The sequence below is a fragment of the Muntiacus reevesi genome, chromosome 2, assembly GCF_963930625.1.
Source record: "Muntiacus reevesi chromosome 2, mMunRee1.1, whole genome shotgun sequence".
NCBI classification, from domain to species: domain Eukaryota; kingdom Metazoa; phylum Chordata; class Mammalia; order Artiodactyla; family Cervidae; genus Muntiacus; species Muntiacus reevesi.
The window spans coordinates 261,737,877-261,754,729 of NC_089250.1; the positions used below are offsets into that span (position 1 = coordinate 261,737,877).

The window sequence follows — 16,853 nt, forward strand, 5'->3', positions numbered from 1 at the left end:
CTGGTCCAGGGGTGAGGAGAGGTGTGGCAGGCGCACACTCTATGTACCTATAATAAATCTTTTGGCTTTGACGGTCTATGCGAGTTTGTTCCCGTTTCATGGGCTGCACCCAGGAGGATTGGGTGGAACGACAGGAAGAAACTGTCTTACAGCGGACATTTAGATGTCCCTCTTGGTGTGGACTAGTTTCGAGGTCTAAACTCGTGTTCCCGATTAAGCACCTAGATGCCACTCCTAAATTGGGAACCCCGGAGGAATGGAGGAACGGTCTGCTATCCGTGGTAACTAAACTTCCCCAAAGGAGCCGCTCGGTCCGCCCCGTCCAGGACAGGAAAGGCGGGACCCTTTAAGGAGGCGGAGAAATGAACCGCGATGGGCGAGCGTTTTGCCCAATCGCTAGCTGCTCTGGGAGTTCGCAGCCCAATGAGCACGCGGTGGGGGCGGGGGCGGGATGCACACCCGGAAGCGGGTGCAGGCCGGCCGGCTAGCCCGGGGGCCATGGCGGCCGCGGCCCCTGCAGTCGACGGGATCCCAGGTCGAGGGCCTCCTGGAGAGGTGATTCATTTGAATGTGGGAGGCAAGAGGTGAGTGTAAGAGTTTCTTGAGTCACTACTCTCGGGACCGGGGACCGGGCTGGGAGTACCCGCCTCTCCCAGGGGGGTATTCTGTCCATCAAGGATTGCTCCGCCCCCTGCTGGAGGCGCGGGAGCCTGGCTGGATGCTGGGGGAGGGAGGGAAACTTACCGGGTCCTGAGATTGGGGGCCGCATTCTTCATCTTCCCTCCGTCATCTTGCGTCCGCTCACCGTTCCCGCACAGATTCAGTACCTCTCGCCAGACTCTCACCTGGATCCCAGACTCCTTCTTCTCCAGGTGATTGAGGAAGCGAGTTTAGCGTGGGGGACGGGAGGGTTGGGTATGGGGAGACCTCATCTCCCCGTTACACACACTCCGGCCCGTGACACCTGCTCTGCGTCCCCTCCCTGCAGTCTTCTGAGCGGACGCATCTCGACACTGAAAGATGAGACCGGAGCCGTGAGTAGAGCGAGAGCTGAAACGGGGCGGCTAGTAGGAGGAGGGACAGGAGCCCCACTCAGCCCCGCTCTTTGCCCCATCAATTCTATGCCTCCCTTCCCCGCAGATCTTCATCGACAGGGACCCCACCGTCTTCGCTCCCATCCTCAACTTCCTGCGCACCAAAGAGTTGGACCCTAGGTGGGCATGGAAGATAATGGGGAGTCCCTCACTTCTTTACCCCTTGAGAAGTCTCTTCTTCCTCTCGGAATGTTCACTTAAGTCCTTTAGAATATCCCTCCCCAACACACACACACACACACACACACACACACTTTCACCACCCAGATCATGTTCACTTAAGTCCTTTAGAATATCCCTCCCCAACACACACACACACACACACACACACACACACACACTTTCACCACCCAGATCATGTTCACTTAAGTCCTTTAGAATATCCCTCCCCAACACACACACACACACACACACACACACACACACACACACTTTCACCACCCAGATCATGTTCACTTAAGTCCTTTAGAATATCCCTCCCCAACACACACACACACACACACACACACACACTTTCACCCAGATCATTACTTCTTTAGAATCTTGATACTATCAACATTTGCTACCTCTTGAGATTCTCTCTGCAGTTTCAAAAACTTGGTCCCCAGAATTCTCTGCCCACTCCCACTCCCCAGATCCTGACACCTAGTCAATTCTACTACCCAGGGGTGTCCACGGTTCCAGTCTCCTCCACGAAGCCCAGTTCTATGGGCTGACTCCTCTGGGTAAGTGGCCCAAACCGCTTAGCATCCTCATAGAAAGCCAGCCCTCTAACGATGCTCCCTCTTTCTCCTCACTTCTGAGAGAAGGTGGGGTTAGAGCTGAGAGCACTGGATTTGGTGGTCCTTGGTCTCAGGGGATGGGCGGTATTCTGTGGAGAAAGAGATGGGGGAGGGGGAAAGGTTCTGCCTCAGCCTTCTCCAAGTCCCAGCCTGTGAGTCCTTCTGCCTCAGTTCGTCGTCTACAGCTTCTTGAAGAGTTGGATCGATCTTCTTGTGGAAACGTCCTCTTTAATGGTTACCTGCCTCCACCAGGTGGGAACTACTAAGGAATATAGGGTGGGAATGGAGGTGGGGGATTAAAGACTACATTTCCCATAAGGCTGCAGCCCTTGCAAGCCTCAGCTGTGATCCCTGAGACACTATGGGAATTGTAGTTCTATATCAGATGCTTTGACTAATGCTTGGAAAGGAAGTAGGAAACTGTGTTTCCAACGAGGCAGTGGGCCAATCTAGTCCCCTTGAGGCTCAAGCTTGCCTTGGAGCCCAGTGGAAGTTGTAGTCCAGTTTTGATTTCCTTGTAGAGAGTCTTAGGGAGAACTGGTGTCCTTTGCATGGAGGGGAGAAATATTAAAGGAGAGTTATTGACTGTAATCCCCATGGAGCAACCAGCCCACTGGTCATGGAAAATATGCCCCAGTGGTTATTGGGAACTGTAGTCTACTATGCTTTGCTGATTGGTAGGAGGAACAGAGTTGGGGAGCTCAATTTATGACTTATTTTCCTAACTTCAGTCAGTACCTGTCACCTTCATGAAGTTTGCCAAATATGAAGACCTACTGTTCTCTTAACCTAGTTTGATCCTATATTTTTTTATTATTATTTTAAATAGAAGCTTTATATCACTGTCTTTTATGTCATAAATAAGTGGATGTGAAACATAAGAGTGTAATTAAACTCTGGTTAGATGCTGTTGCCAGCCAAGGGAACAGGCTTCCATTTCTTAAAAGGAAAGATTAGCAAATATTGAAGAGGTATCATTATCATCGCAGCCCCAAACTGATTCTTTGTGATGGGCTCAAAGGAACTGATGAGGGAACAGCTCACTATGTGATTCAGTATCACTTAATGCCATGTCCTTGCACCACCAAAAATCTTTTCTCTAGGAGATGATGCTACCTGTGTGGGAAAACCAATATCTGGCACATTTTAAGTGTTTGCTCTGTGACAGTTTTTACAGTTATTACAGTGATTGTTGCTCTGCCCCTTCTTTCTGCCATAGTGTTCCCGGTGAAGCGGCGGAACCGGCACAGCCTGGTGGGGCCCCAGCAAGCAGGGGGTCGCCCAGCCCCTGTCCGACGGAGCAACACGATGCCCCCCAACCTGGGCAATGCAGGGCTGCTGGGCCGAATGCTGGATGAGAAATCCCCTCCCTCCCCGTCGGGTACATTTCTGCCTCATGGGAGATCGGGGTGGCCAGTGGGCCCTGTGACCCTGCCCTGATCCCTGCCTTTCCCCCTAAGGGCTACCTGAGGAGCCGGGGATGGTGCGCCTGGTGTGTGGACACCACAACTGGATTGCCGTGGCCTATGCCCAGTTTCTTGTCTGCTATAGGTGCTCAGGGAGGGTGGTAGGAGGAGGCCTTGAGCCCTGTTGATGCGGGTAGGGGATGCTCAGGGTGAAGGTTGATGATGTCCCCCAATCCTCCAGGCTGAAGGAAGCCTCCGGCTGGCAGCTGGTGTTCTCCAGTCCCCGCCTGGACTGGCCCATTGAGCGCCTGGCACTCACAGCCCGGGTGCTTGGTGGGGCCTTGGGAGAGCATGACAAGATGGTGGCAGCGGCCACGGGCAGCGAGATCCTGCTGTGGGCCCTGCAGCCGGAAGGCGGCGGCTCTGAGATAGGTACGAGAGGGAGCCTGGGCTTCCCCAGTGGCTCAGCGGTAAAGAATCTGCCTGCGATGGAGGAGACCCAGATTCGATCCTTGGGTCGGGAAGATCCCCCAGAGAAGGGAAGGGCAACCCACTCCAGTATTCTTGCCTGGAGAATTTCACGAACAGAGGAGCCTGGCGGGCTGCAGTCCATGGGGTCCCAAAGAGTCGGGCACAACTGAGCAACTAACACTTTCACTTTCTTTCTGAGATAGGTATGGCCCCAGGCTTTTTCTAGAACCCTTTCACCCTTGATAATCCTGCTCCAACCTGTGGCTTGTTGAAACAGCCACCCTACACAATTCTCATACCTGTAAGACTTTGTGTTGTTACAATGTGCCAACCCTTTGAAATTCTGTATCCCATTAGCATTCCTTGGTCTGGTAGAAAAATCCACCCACATACAGTTCTCTCCTCTGTCAGAATTCACGGTCCTGTTCGATCTCTTTGCTTTGGTCGAATTCTTCATGCTAGTAGAATCCCCGAAACTGTTAGACTCTGTTCCTGTTAGAAATCTGACTCCTTAGACTAATCTGTTCCCTGACCAATCTTAATCCTCGTGAGAATCCTCTGCCACCCATAGGGTTTTTTGCCTTTGTTGAAAATCTCAGCTGAATTCCACACTCTGTTAGAGTCCCACACCCCAGCAGGAATCCAGCCCATCGTAATCCTCTCTAATTCCTGCTGGAATCCTCTAGTCTGTAAAGACTCTATGACTGAATTGAATCCTCTGGCCCTCGGAGTTCTCAAGTTCTCAAGTTCTCACTGCCACCCCACTTCTCCCGCCGTGAGAGGGGGTCCTGGCTGAGCCCTTCTCACCCTCTGCAGGAGTCTTCCACCTGGGGGTGCCTGTGGAGGCCTTGTTCTTCGTTGGGAACCAGCTCATCGCCACAAGCCACACAGGGCGCATCGGCGTGTGGAATGCTGTCACCAAGCACTGGCAGGTCAGGGAGCTGGCCAGCCTGGCCGCCTCTTTCCCAGGGGTCCAGGCCAGTCAGACCCAAGGAGGGGCTCCTTTCTGGCCCACCTGACCCAAAGAACCAAAGAATCTAGCAGTGGGCCAGATGCAGTGTCACAGCGAGGTGCAGTATGGTAAAGGCCTATTGAGGATCTGGGAGGCCTTCCTGGAAGAGGGGCTGCTGAGCTGACATGAAGGATGGGTGGGTTTGGAAAGGAAGAGAGGGATCTCCAGGCACTGGGGTGGCCAAGCGGGTAAGGGGAGATACTGTAGGAGGCTGAGACCCAGGGACAGATGTGCAAGCGTCTGTCATTCTCTTTGCACTCACCCCAAGCTCTGACAGTGTGTAAAATGTGTGTGTGTGTGTGTGTGTGTGTGTACAACATATATATACACCTACAGTGTTGTTTTCTAAAGTGTGAGTTGGGTGAGATAGATGGACAAGCAAAGAAATGAGAGAGAAAGAAATGGAGAGAAATAAATAGAAACAGGAAGTCAGAGGCAAGAGAGAGAGCGAGAAAGAGGGTGGATGGAGAGACACCAGGACTGAATGATTGTGGTAGATGAAGGGACCACAGAGAGATGGAGATGAATAAGGAAATGCCAGGGGTAATAAATAAAAGAAAAAACAACTAAACAGAAAAAGAAATGTCAGGGAATACCCTGGCGGTCCAGGGGTTAGGACTGTGAGCTTTCAGTGCTGTGGTCCAAGTTCGATCCCTGGTTGGGGAACTACGATCCTGCAAGATGCACAGCCTGGCCAAAACAAAAAGAAATGTTGGGATGTCAGAAGTACAAAGTCAACGAGAGGCTAAGAGATAGTGCCCAGCAAGAGCCGTTCAGAGACAGACGTCAGGGATGCAGACCTGGATCTGGCAAGGCTAGGGGAGAGTGGACCTAGAAACCCTGTCTGGGGGTGGTGCTGGAGCAGAGAGGCGAAGGCCTGCCAGGAGGGGCGCCGCAGGGAGGGCCACCATGGCCACAGCCCTCCCCGCCCCCAGGTCCAGGAGGTGCAACCCATCACCAGTTACGATGCTGCAGGCTCCTTCCTCCTCCTGGGCTGCAACAACGGCTCCATCTACTACGTGGGTGAGCAGCGGCCAGCACCCCAGCTAGAGAGCCTCCCCTCAGAGGTGGGAGAGGAGGGGAAAGGCTGGGCTGCCTTGAACCGACCTGTTTATCTTCCGTGCCCCACCGCCCACAGATGTGCAGAAATTCCCCCTGCGCATGAAGGACAACGACCTCCTGGTCAGCGAGCTCTACCGGGACCCGGCGGAGGACGGGGTCACAGCCCTGAGCGTCTACCTCACCCCCAAGACCAGTAAGCTATGGCTCAGCCTCGCCCCTCTGCCACAAGCAGCCAGCCCCGGCGCCAGCCCCGTCCCCAGTCCACGCAGTCTCCCCACCACTTGACACTTGCGTAGCATGGGCCAGTGAGATTTATTGAGAGGGAGACAGATTCAGCTCATTCAGTCATTCCACAGTTACTGAGCACCATTTATATGTAAGCACAGTGCTAGGTGCTAGCCATGGCAGGCTTCTCCACCAAGGGCAAAGCTGACCTCTTGTAGTTCTTTGTGTTTCTTTCCCATCTTTGTGATTAGGGCATGATGCTTGCATGCTACTAAAACAGAGGATGTGTCACTTGGGAATTCCCTAGCCGTCCAGTTGTTAGGACTCCATGCTCTCAGTGCGGAGGATCTGGGTTCGATTCCTGGTCAGGGAACTAAAATCCCATTAGCCTCAGGGTGTGGCCAAACTCTACTCCCCCCCTCAAAAAAAAGTCCAAAATAACAACAAACAAAAAGAGGATATGTGTCTTCCACGGGGTGAAGCTGAGTTCTCTCACTTGGAACGGTCTTTGTGTTTTGTTTTCTTGATCGCAAATGCAGAGAAATAGATTAATTTCTTATTTGTTTTTGTTGAGATATAACCTCCATCCCATAAAGTCCACAATTCAGTAATTTTTAGTAGATTCACAAAGTTGTGCCGCCATAACCACTATGTAATTCCAGGATGTTTTTAGCACTGAAAGAGAAGCCCCATGCTCATTAGCAGTCACACCCCAGTTCTCCCTCCTGACTGCCCGCTAACCCACTTTCTGTCTCTATGGATTTGCCTGTTCTAGATGTTTCATGTAAAGGAAATCATACAGTATGTGGCTTTTTGTGTCTGACTTTTTTCACTTTGCATAATGATTAATCTTATTTTATGGTTAGTGCTTTCTGGAGCTTAAGATGTCTTTCCCTCCCCGCAAGTTGCAAAGATTTTTTTCCTATATTTTCTTCTAGAAGCTTTGTATATTTCGCTTTTACACATAGGTCTCTGTTCCATTTCAGATTAACTTTTATGTGCGGTGTGAGGTAGAGGTCACAGTACATTTTTTCTAGTGGCAGTAAACTAATAATACACTTAACTTCACAGCCTGCATCACATAAATCCCCTTTCTTTCTTTTTAAACTTTATTTATTTACTTTTGACCATGCCTCACAATTTGTGGGATCTTAATTCCCCACTAGGGATCAAACCCAGGTCCTTGGCAGTGAGCATGTGGAACCCCAGCCACTGGACTGCCAGGGAATTCCCAAGGGCCTTTTCTTATTTCATTGACTTACTCCTTTTCTCCTCACCACATGCCACTATTCTGTCATGCATGTTTAACATTTATCTTTTCATTTGTATATGCACTTAAAAGATGCACATTATGGACATGTTTTTGAATTTGCATAAATAGTATTGAGTATATATCTCAGTTTATATATTTTACTTTGATCCATCCTGCCTTAGCTTCCCTTGTGACTCAATCCACCTGCAATGCAGGAGACCTGAGTTTGATCCCTGGATTGGGAAGATCCCCTAGAGAAGGGAAAAGCTACCCACTCCAGTATTCTGGCCTGGAGAATTCCGTGGACTGTATAGTCCATGGGGTCATGACTGAGCGATTTTCACTTCACTTATCCTGCCTTAAATTAAATGTCCATCCATGTTGCTGCGCATCACCTGAAGTCATGGCTTTTAACTCTTGCACAAAATATTAAAACCACCTTTTACCCACATTCCTTAAGATGGCCCATTAAGTTTGTGACATTACAACATACCTTTTCCCCTGTGGAAAGTTGGCAATGGGGGAGGAGTCCCTCAGGCACACTGGGTTGCATTTTCTTGTCTTGCTGTCTTTTTTTTCTTTTTTCCCCACTGTGCAGCTTATAGGATCCTAGTTCCCTAACCAAGGATGGAAACATGGCCACGGTAGTGAAAGTGCTGAGTCCTAACCACTGCATTGCCAGGGAATTCTCACTGCTATCTGTCTGTTTGTATGTCCCTTGCCATGTTTCTCTGTTTTTCTCAAGTTCCGTCTTTCTCTCTGCCAGTCTCTGTCTCTATAACCCTCCCTGTTTCTGTTTGTCTACCTCTTTCTCTGTTTTTCTCTCTCTCCCGACTCCTCTTAGCTCTGTCTCTGTCTTCATTTCCATCTCTGGTTCTCTTTGTCTGCTCCTTCCCTCTGTCTTCCCTTCCTGTTCCTCCATTTCCCATGTCTTGCCACCTTGTTCTCTCCCCTCTTCTTTACTTTCTGACTCCGTGTCTGTTCCTTGCTGACTCTTTCTGTCTGCCCCAGTTTCTGTCTGTCTGTGACCCCGTCCCTCTCTTCCTCCCCGGCTCCTCACCAGGCGACAGTGGAAACTGGATTGAGATCGCCTACGGCACCAGCTCAGGGGGCGTGCGGGTCATTGTGCAGCACCCCGAGACGGTGGGCTCGGGACCTCAGCTCTTCCAGACCTTCACTGTGCACCGCAGCCCTGTCACCAAGATCATGCTCTCGGAGAAGCACCTCATCTCGGGTGAGTCTCACCCAGCTGCCCCGGGCATCTTTGTCCCTGCAAGATGGATGGCTCCGCCGGGAGCATGAGGCCAGGCAGATGAGGGTCTCCACTCGGGAGGGACATGGTGTGGGGAGTAGCCTCCAGAGAAGGGGAGCAGTCTAGGGGAGAGTGAATTGCCAGGAGAGGGGAGAATTCATCAATTTCACTATTGCCAGGCACGGGATACCGTGATAAGCAAGACAGGCCAAGTCCCTACCCTGTGGAGCTGATAGGCAAGAGTACTGGAGTGGGTTGCCATTTCCTTCTCCAGGGGATCTTCCCGACCCAGGGATCGAACCTGGGTCTCCCGCATTGCAGGCAGATGCTTTACCCTGTAAGCCACCAGGGAAGCCCCCTAGTTGGGGCAGCAGATGATAAATCAATACAAATATAAATCGCTATCTGACAGTGATGGGGGCCACGAATAAAAACAAGGCTGTGTGAGAGACTAGAGAGCACCAGGGTCATGAGAGGGCATGGTTCGGGAATGCCTTCCTGATGAAGGCGCTTTGAACAGAAATGAGCAGCGCAGATCAGTGGGGACAGGCATTCCTGGCAGAGGGAACAGGCACTGCAAAGGCTCTCAGATGGGAGAACGATCGACATACCTAAGGAAGCCCAGAGTAGAGTGGGCGAGGAAGAGGATGGAGGTGATGGGGTAGGTCAGGGGGACCTTGTAACCCGTGGAGAAGACTTGGCCCTTAAGCCTGAGTGAGATGGCCCCGCAGGAGGGGTCCCAGCAGAGGAGGGCTGTGACCCAATGCAGGTGTTCACAGGGTCCCTCTGACTGCACATGGGGACAGGCTGGGGGGCAGGAAGGCCAGGGAGGAGGCTGTTGTGATGGTCCAGGCAGAAGATGAGGCAGACATGACCAGGATGGGGGTGGGTTGGGGTCAGTGGGCAGAGAAAAGTAAGATCAGCCTCTGGAATGACTTGGAGGCAGAGCCAACAGGATTGGTAACTCTTTAGAATTCTGGGGAAGAGAGGATGAAGAAAGGGAAGAATTCACAGGGGCTGGAATCCTGACACCTTGGAAAGGAAAGGAGGTCATCTCGGGGCTCAGGAAGGTCGAAGGTCGGGCAGTGGCCATTCCCCCGCCAGGCCTGACCAGCTGCTGCCCTCTGGCTCTCCAGTTTGTGCCGATAGCAACCACGTGCGGACATGGTCTGTGACTCGCTTCCGTGGCATGATTTCCACCCAGCCTGGTTCCACCCCGCTCGCTTCCTTCAAGATCCTGGCGTTGGAGTCGGCCGACGGGCATGGCGGCTGCAGTGCTGGCAATGACATCGGTACCTCCTAGCCCCTGGCCCCCCACCCCCAGAGACCCTGCCGGACCTCCACCCGCCTCCACTGATTCCTTTCCTCACCCCTGGACACCTCTCTTGACCCACCCAACTGATGGAGTTGACCTCCACCGACCACCACCTGACCCCTCCTGACCGCCACTTACTCCCAGCCACCCCACAGTTGGATTCTGTTACCCCCACTGATCCCTGCCAACCCAGGACGCTCCCCCTGATGTGCCTGAACTCCACTGACTCTTGCTGACCCTCGACCCTCTCTGACCTGGCCCAGCTCCAGCATCCTGGGGATGGAGACCTAGTCCTGGGTTGGGAGATTCAGCTGTGGGGAAAGGGGCAGAGTCTTAGGGTCTGGAGGTCCCAGAGACCCCAACTGGCCCTGACAGCCCCCGTCTACCTGGCCCAGGACCCTACGGCGAGCGAGATGACCAGCAAGTGTTCATTCAGAAGGTGGTGCCAAGTGCCAGCCAGCTGTTCGTGCGTCTTTCATCCACTGGTCAGCGGTGAGGACCATCCCGTCAAACAGGGAGGGTGGTCAGAGCCACAGGCGGGATGCACAGAGGTCAGAAGGGCATCTCAGCCAAGGGGGCACAGCAGGAGCTGAGGCTGGGAAGGAGCGCAAGCCTGGCCCTAGGTGTGGAACCGGGGGGTATCAAAGGTGTGACAGGTGTGAATGGGAGTGAAGCTGGAACAACCCCAGGTACCTGTGTAGTTGTGGCCTGGATGGGGCCCGGGGGTGGTGAGGGCTGGGATGGGGGAAGGGTGGGAAACCATGGGATCCCAGAGGCGGTGCTTGCGTCAGCCTGGGAACGGGGGTCTCTTGAAGAGGGGCCTCTGAACAAAGACCTTGAGGATAAATAGGAGCAAAGAGAAGAAAGGAGGGAGGGGACAGGTGTTCCTGGCTGAATAGGCAGCGTGTGCCAAGGCTGGAATGGCCAAAGAGGGTAACCAGAGATGTGCTCGTAGTCTCTGGGGGCCTGGAGCACAGAACTGGAGGTAAGCATTGAGGCTGCAGTGGGGCGGAGCCTTGCTAATCGTAGGGAAGAGACAAGACTGTCCTGCGTGGTCTGGGAGCCAAGGGTGCGCTCGGGGGGGATGAACTGGAGGTTGGAAGAGAGGAGGCCAAGAGCCCAGGGAGGAGGCTCGGACAGACGGCTGGCTGGAGAGGGCAGGGCTTGACCAGGGCCAGATAGGGAGGGGAGGCAGAGCCAAAGGAGAGAGGCAGGAGGCTGAGTGGGCCGACCGTAGGTAATGCTGGCAAGTGAGGGAGCACCGTTCTCCTGGATCAGGAACAGGGAGGGCAGCAGGTCTGGGGGAGAATCCCATTTAGGCCCCATGATGAGTGTGTGGGGCTGGGGACATCCACGAGGCCACTGGACCCGCAGGGCTGGAACCCAAGACCTGGGAGCGATGGAGAAGCTTGGGTGCTCATCGGAGAGGCAGGAGGGGAAGTCACAGTGGTGGGACCTGAGGCCTGGGGAGGGAACAAGGATGAGAGGAGGGAGCAGGCCAGGCTCTGGTGTGACCGAGGTAACCGCTGCGCCCTCCCCTCTCAGGGTGTGTTCCGTGAGGTCCGTGGATGGCTCACCCACCACCGCCTTCACAGTGCTGGAGTGTGAGGGCTCCCGGAGGCTTGGCTCCCGGCCCCGGCGCTACCTGCTCACCGGCCAGGCCAACGGCAGCCTGGCCATGTGGGACCTGACCACCGCCATGGACGGCCTCGGCCAGGCCCCTGGTACTCCCACCGCATAGGTTCACCCTGAACCCCTCTCCACAACCTCCTTCGCCATGACTGCCCTCCCCAAGCCCTGGCCCTGTGACCCCTTACCCTCAACCTCTCCTTACCCTTGCTTTTAAAATATACTTTTATTTAGTTGGTTAGTTTTGGCTGTGCTGGGTCTTCGGTGCTTCGAGCAGGATTTCTCTAGTTTCTATGAGCAGGGGCTGCTCTCCAGTTGCGGTGCTCTGGCTTCTCATTGCAGTGGCTTCTCTCTGTTGCAGAGCACAGGCTCTAGGGTGTACTGGTTTCAGCCATTGAGCCTCTTGGGCTCTAGAGCTCAGGCTGAATAGTTGTGGTGCAGGGGCTTAGTTGTTCCGTGGCATGTGGGATCTTGCCGGGTCAGGGATCGAACCTGTGTCTCCTGCGTTGGCAGACGGATTCTTTATCACTGAGCCACCAGGAAGTCCCCTTGCCCTTGCTTTCTAACCTGTCTTAGCTTCTGACCCTTGTTCCTTGACCTTTTGACCCTTGTTCCTTGACTTTTTTTCCTATCCCGACCTCAGTCTTTGCACATGACCTTTGTCCCTTGGCCTGTGACCCCTGTCTTGCCCCTGACCCTGCTTCCTTGCCCCCCAGCAGGGGGCCTGACAGAGGAAGAGCTGATGGAACAGCTGGAACAGTGTGACCTAGCCCCACTGGCTTCCTCCAGGGGCTCTCTCCCCAGCCCTTCACCCCGGACCTCTCTCACCAGGTAAGCATGACCAATGGGGGAGAGGGCAGAACATGGTGGCCTTAGGGGAGGGGGAGCCAGCTCCACCCTGATGCCCTTCATTGACCCTCATCACCCCCTCAGTCTCCACTCGGCCTTCAGCAACACCTCCCTGTCCAGCCGTCGGGGGAGCCCAAGCCCCCCACAGGCTGAGGCCCAGCGCCGCGGGGGAGGCAGCTTCGTGGAACGCTGCCAGGAACTGGTGCGGAGCGGACCGGAGCCCCGGCGGCCACCAACACCAGCCCCGCGGCCCTCCTCGGGTCTGGGAACTCCCCTCGCGCCCCCCAAGATGAAGCTGAATGAAACTTCCTTCTGAACACAGCTGCCATGGTGCCTTGGGATATCCAGGTCCTGGGGGACTCGGGTGCCTCCCTCACTTCCTGTCAGAGCCCTGGGTTGAGGGCCAGGGCCTCCTCTGTTACAAGATCTCCACCATCTCCCTTGTCTGGAGCCAAAGTCACCCTTCCTTAATAAAGTTCTCACTGCCATTGCTTTGGTTACATTCTTAGAGGGTTTGGGGACCCCTAGGGAAAGGGCAAGAGAGAAGCAGTACCCCATCAGGTCCTTGGCTGTAGATTCAGGGATATCTGTCTCTCTCACTTTAAGTGAAGAGGGGGAATTGGTTTACACTCTGGCTTCAGGCATGGCTGGATCCAGGGCTCAAATACTCATCCGGAATGTCTTTCCATCCTTTGACTTTGGTCTCCTCTGAGATCATTCTCAGTCAGGTTTTCCCCGCTCTGTGCCAAGATGACTCCACATAGCTCCTTAGCAACTTTTTGTCTCTGTTGTTGTTGTGTCTCCAAGTCGTGTCCAGCTCTTCATGACCCCATGGACTGCAGCACGCCAGGCTTCCCTATCCCTCACCATCTCCCAGAATTTGCCCAAACTCATGTCCATTGAATCGATGATGCTATCCAACCATCTCATCCTCTGTCACCCTCTTCTCCTTCTGTCTTCAATCTTTCCCAGCGTCAGGGTCTTTTCCAATGAGTCAGCTGTTCACATCAAGTGGCCAAAGTATTGGAGTTTCAGCTTCAGCATCAGTCCTTCCAATGAGTATTCAGGGTTGATTTCCTTTAAGATTGACTGGTTTGATCTCCTTGCTGTTTAAGGGACTATCAAGAGTCTTCTCCGGCACCACAGTTCAAAAGCCTCAATTCTGCAGCACTCAACCTTCATTATGATCCAGCTCTCATATCCGTACATGATGACTGTCGTGTCTCCTTGTAGCAGCAAAATCACAGGATTGATTCTTATTGGTTTAAACTGAATCAGCTGGCCATTCTTGAAGCAATCATTATGTCCTTCCAGGGATCATGTATCCTCACAAGCCAGGCAGTGAGGTCAGCCCCATGCTGACAGAGTGAAGGAAGAGTTCCTTAAAGGTGAATCAGGATACTATTACCACAAACGGGGATGAATAGGTACAGGCTGGCAGAAACACAAACTGTCAACTAGGTGACATTTGTGCCCCAAACCTCACCGCTGCAAACACCTTGCCCATCCATATCCCCGGCTGCCCAGTTTTTCACCCCTGTCTTGCTCATAACAGAGAGGGTGTGATGGCATCAGCTCGCCCCAGCCTGACATCCTTGAGGTTTTCCTCCAGATAATACCTATTCCTCTGGCAGCTCCTCAGGAAAGTTTTCTGCATCTTTTCCTTGGGTCAATGAAAAAAAGAGAAAGTGGGTCAACTAAGAACAAGGGATTTTAGAGTGTGCTAGTTCTAGAATTCCAGAGTTTCTGGGATGCCAGAACTTATGTAACTTGGCAGAATGTTAGAGGATCTAGAACATAAGAAGATTCTATAGTGTTAGTGGATGAATAATGTTAGGCTTTTCCCCTGCCTATCAAAGAATCCAGACTGCAGAAGTTTCTGAAAAAAGACCAGGAAATTTGATGATTCTAGAACAGAAGTGTGTTCTAGAATGCCTATCCCAGTAGGAATGTCTTACAAGCCAGAGATTCTAGAACGCTGAGAATTATAGGACACAGAAAAAAATCTGGATTACTAGGAAATCTAGAGCATAGGGGTATTCTGGAATGTCAACCCTTCTAGATCACTAGAGGATTGGTTTGCATTCTAAGAAATCCATAACGTCAATGGGCTCTGGATTTCCAGAGAATCTAGAACATGAAGAGGAGCCCTAAAAGGGGAGTGAGTCTAAAACATGAGTGTTCTGGAATGTCTGTGCTCTAGAATATGCGGGTATTTTGTGATGCTCTTAGAGCTGGAATATTGAGATAGTTTTTTCCATGCCAGGGAACCCAGAACACTGCTTTGGGATACTAGTGATCCTAGAATTGAAGGTGAGAATGTCAGAAAATCTAGAATACAAAAGAGATTTGTTTGTTTTTGTTTTTAATACCAAGGTAAAACCCTGTGTGTGAGCACATACAATGGAGGAAGCTTCTGGAATGCCAGGACTCTAGAACTCTGAGAGATTCTGAAGGATTGAGATCAGATCAGGATCCAGGAGCGACATAGAAACAACCCTGGGGGATAGTAGCAGTGATAGGGAGGGACTGGGAGCTGGGAACTCCAAATTCTGGGGGGAGGGGAAGCCAAAGCCATCCCCGGAAGTTGCAGTGGTGAGCCAGAGGCTGTTGCCTAGCAACGAGCATTGAAGATGCCCTGAATCCCAAGCAGAAGGGAGAAATTTCGGCAGCGCCCCCAGCAAATGCTCCAGCTACAGGGTAGGAGATGGGGAGGGGGGCAACGGGAGCAGGGCCACATCGTCCTGCAGGGCCATGTTAGCAGGGATCGTGGGAGCCACACGAAGACAGGGACACAGCACATTCAGTGGGCAGAGCCGGGCACTCCATCATTGAGCAGGGGCAGCCCACGGATGTCCCTGAGTGGGGCCTGAGTGCCATCATTACTGCTACAAGAGGCTGTGTGTCCTGGACAGTGTGTGTGCGTCCAGACTTCTGGGTGGCAGTGTTGGGTGGAGACTGTGGGTGGCGGTGATTGTGTGCGTGTGGCTGTGTGAGTCAGCCCGTATGCCTCAAGGTAAGGAGGGAGGGTGAAGAGACCCTCTGTCCCCCTCGCACACCCCTTGGAAGAAGGAGTTGGGGATGAGGTCAAAGCTGAATTGATTGCTGTTCTTAGTCTGAGGTCAGCCCTTTGCTCAGGCCTGGTACCCTGTGTGGGTGGAGCCTGGGATCTACTCAGGGTGGGGCAAAGCTTACAGAACTGGAAACCTTAGGGTTTGGAACCCCTGGAGGGGGAACAAGAAGAGGGTAGGGTTTGGCACCCTAAGTGTGGAGCCTCAGCCTAATTCTTGTGGGAAAGGATTTGATCTGAAACTCAAAGGAGAAGGGATGGGGAACTGGGGTTCAGGCTCTAAAGCGCTGATGCCTTTGGAAGAAGAGAGACGGGGTTTTTAATTCCAAGAAAAGTGGAGCCTTGAATTTATAATGAAAGGACTGGGCTGGACTTGACACCCTCTGTGTTGCAGGGTTGTGAGCAAGGCTTGGAGCCCTAAACCCACTAAAGTGGGAGCAGGTGGGGACTAAGGCCCCTTGTGACTTGGTGCTCCCAGTGGTAGAGGTCCCTAGAAAGGGAGGGGACTGGAATTCTTTTTTTTTTTTTTTTCCTTTCAATTATATTTAGTTTTGACTGTGCTGGGTCTCCATTGCTGCATGGGCTTTTCTCTAGTGAGGCACAGGGTCTATAGCATGCGAACTTCAGTAGTTGCAGGATGTGAACTCAATAGCTGCAGCTCCCAAACTCTAGAGCACAGGCTCAATAGTTGTGCACAGGCTTCGTTGCTCCGAGGCATGTGGGATTTTCCTGGATCGGGGATAAAATCCATGTCTCCTGCTTTGGCAGGCGAATTCTTTACCACTGAGCCACCAGAGAAGGCCTGGGACTAGAATCCTTTAAGGAGAAAAAGTCTGCAATTCTGGGAGCGTGCTCTCAGCTTTTAAAAATTCAATCAGGGAAGCAGGTGTGGTACCCTCTGGGGGGGAGTGGAGAGGGGTGCAAATAGGGGAGCAGAGAATTAGGGGCAGAAGCTACAACCTTCCTAGGAACAAGCTATTGTTTGTCAAGTCTGGAACCCCTGAAATACAGGGCCTTGAGAAAGGACCAATCCTGTGGGAGGATGTAGAGTCGGGGTACTGTCCGGGGGGCGGGACCTGGAGCTCAGTGCAGCATTAGAATTAGCCCCCAGAATCCTGAGTCTCTCGCGTAAGAAGTGGGCACCCGTGGGGTCTTCCGGAATCTACCCTCGTCGGGGAGCAAATTCTGATGGATTTCTCCCAGGACTGTGAGCCGAGAGATAAGGTCTTCCAGAGGGAGTCTAGTTTAAGGGAACCCGGCTTCCCAGGTGTCTCAACGGTAAAGAATCTGCCTGCAAACCAGGAAATGCAGGAGACGCAGGTTCTATCCCTGGGTGGGGAAGATCCCTTGGAGGAGGGCATGGCAACCCACTTCAGTATTGTTGCCTGGAGAATCCCATGGACAGAGGAGACTGGCGGGCTACAGCCCATAAAG

General features: G+C 52.8%; 1 protein-coding gene across 3 annotated transcripts; it reads left to right on the forward strand.

The window, feature by feature from the left end:
* Positions 1-455: 455 nt before the first annotated feature.
* SHKBP1 (SH3KBP1 binding protein 1) lies at positions 456-12,831 on the forward strand. Of its 3 annotated transcripts, none has more exons than XM_065926127.1 (18): positions 456-584; positions 819-872; positions 989-1,034; positions 1,141-1,214; positions 1,761-1,819; positions 2,048-2,128; positions 3,096-3,257; positions 3,337-3,427; positions 3,524-3,714; positions 4,570-4,685; positions 5,701-5,788; positions 5,904-6,020; positions 8,368-8,538; positions 9,693-9,848; positions 10,267-10,363; positions 11,417-11,595; positions 12,217-12,331; positions 12,434-12,831. In XM_065926127.1, the coding sequence occupies exons 1-18, from the start codon at positions 499-501 to the stop codon at positions 12,663-12,665; spliced, it is 2,115 nt and encodes a 704-aa protein (XP_065782199.1). In that variant the 5' UTR covers positions 456-498; the 3' UTR covers positions 12,666-12,831. The 3 variants fall into 3 exon arrangements, with proteins under 3 accessions (XP_065782199.1, XP_065782200.1, XP_065782201.1); XM_065926128.1 differs by having other exon boundaries at positions 12,220-12,331; XM_065926129.1 differs by lacking the exon at positions 2,048-2,128.
* The last annotated feature ends 4,022 nt before the right edge of the window (positions 12,832-16,853 follow it).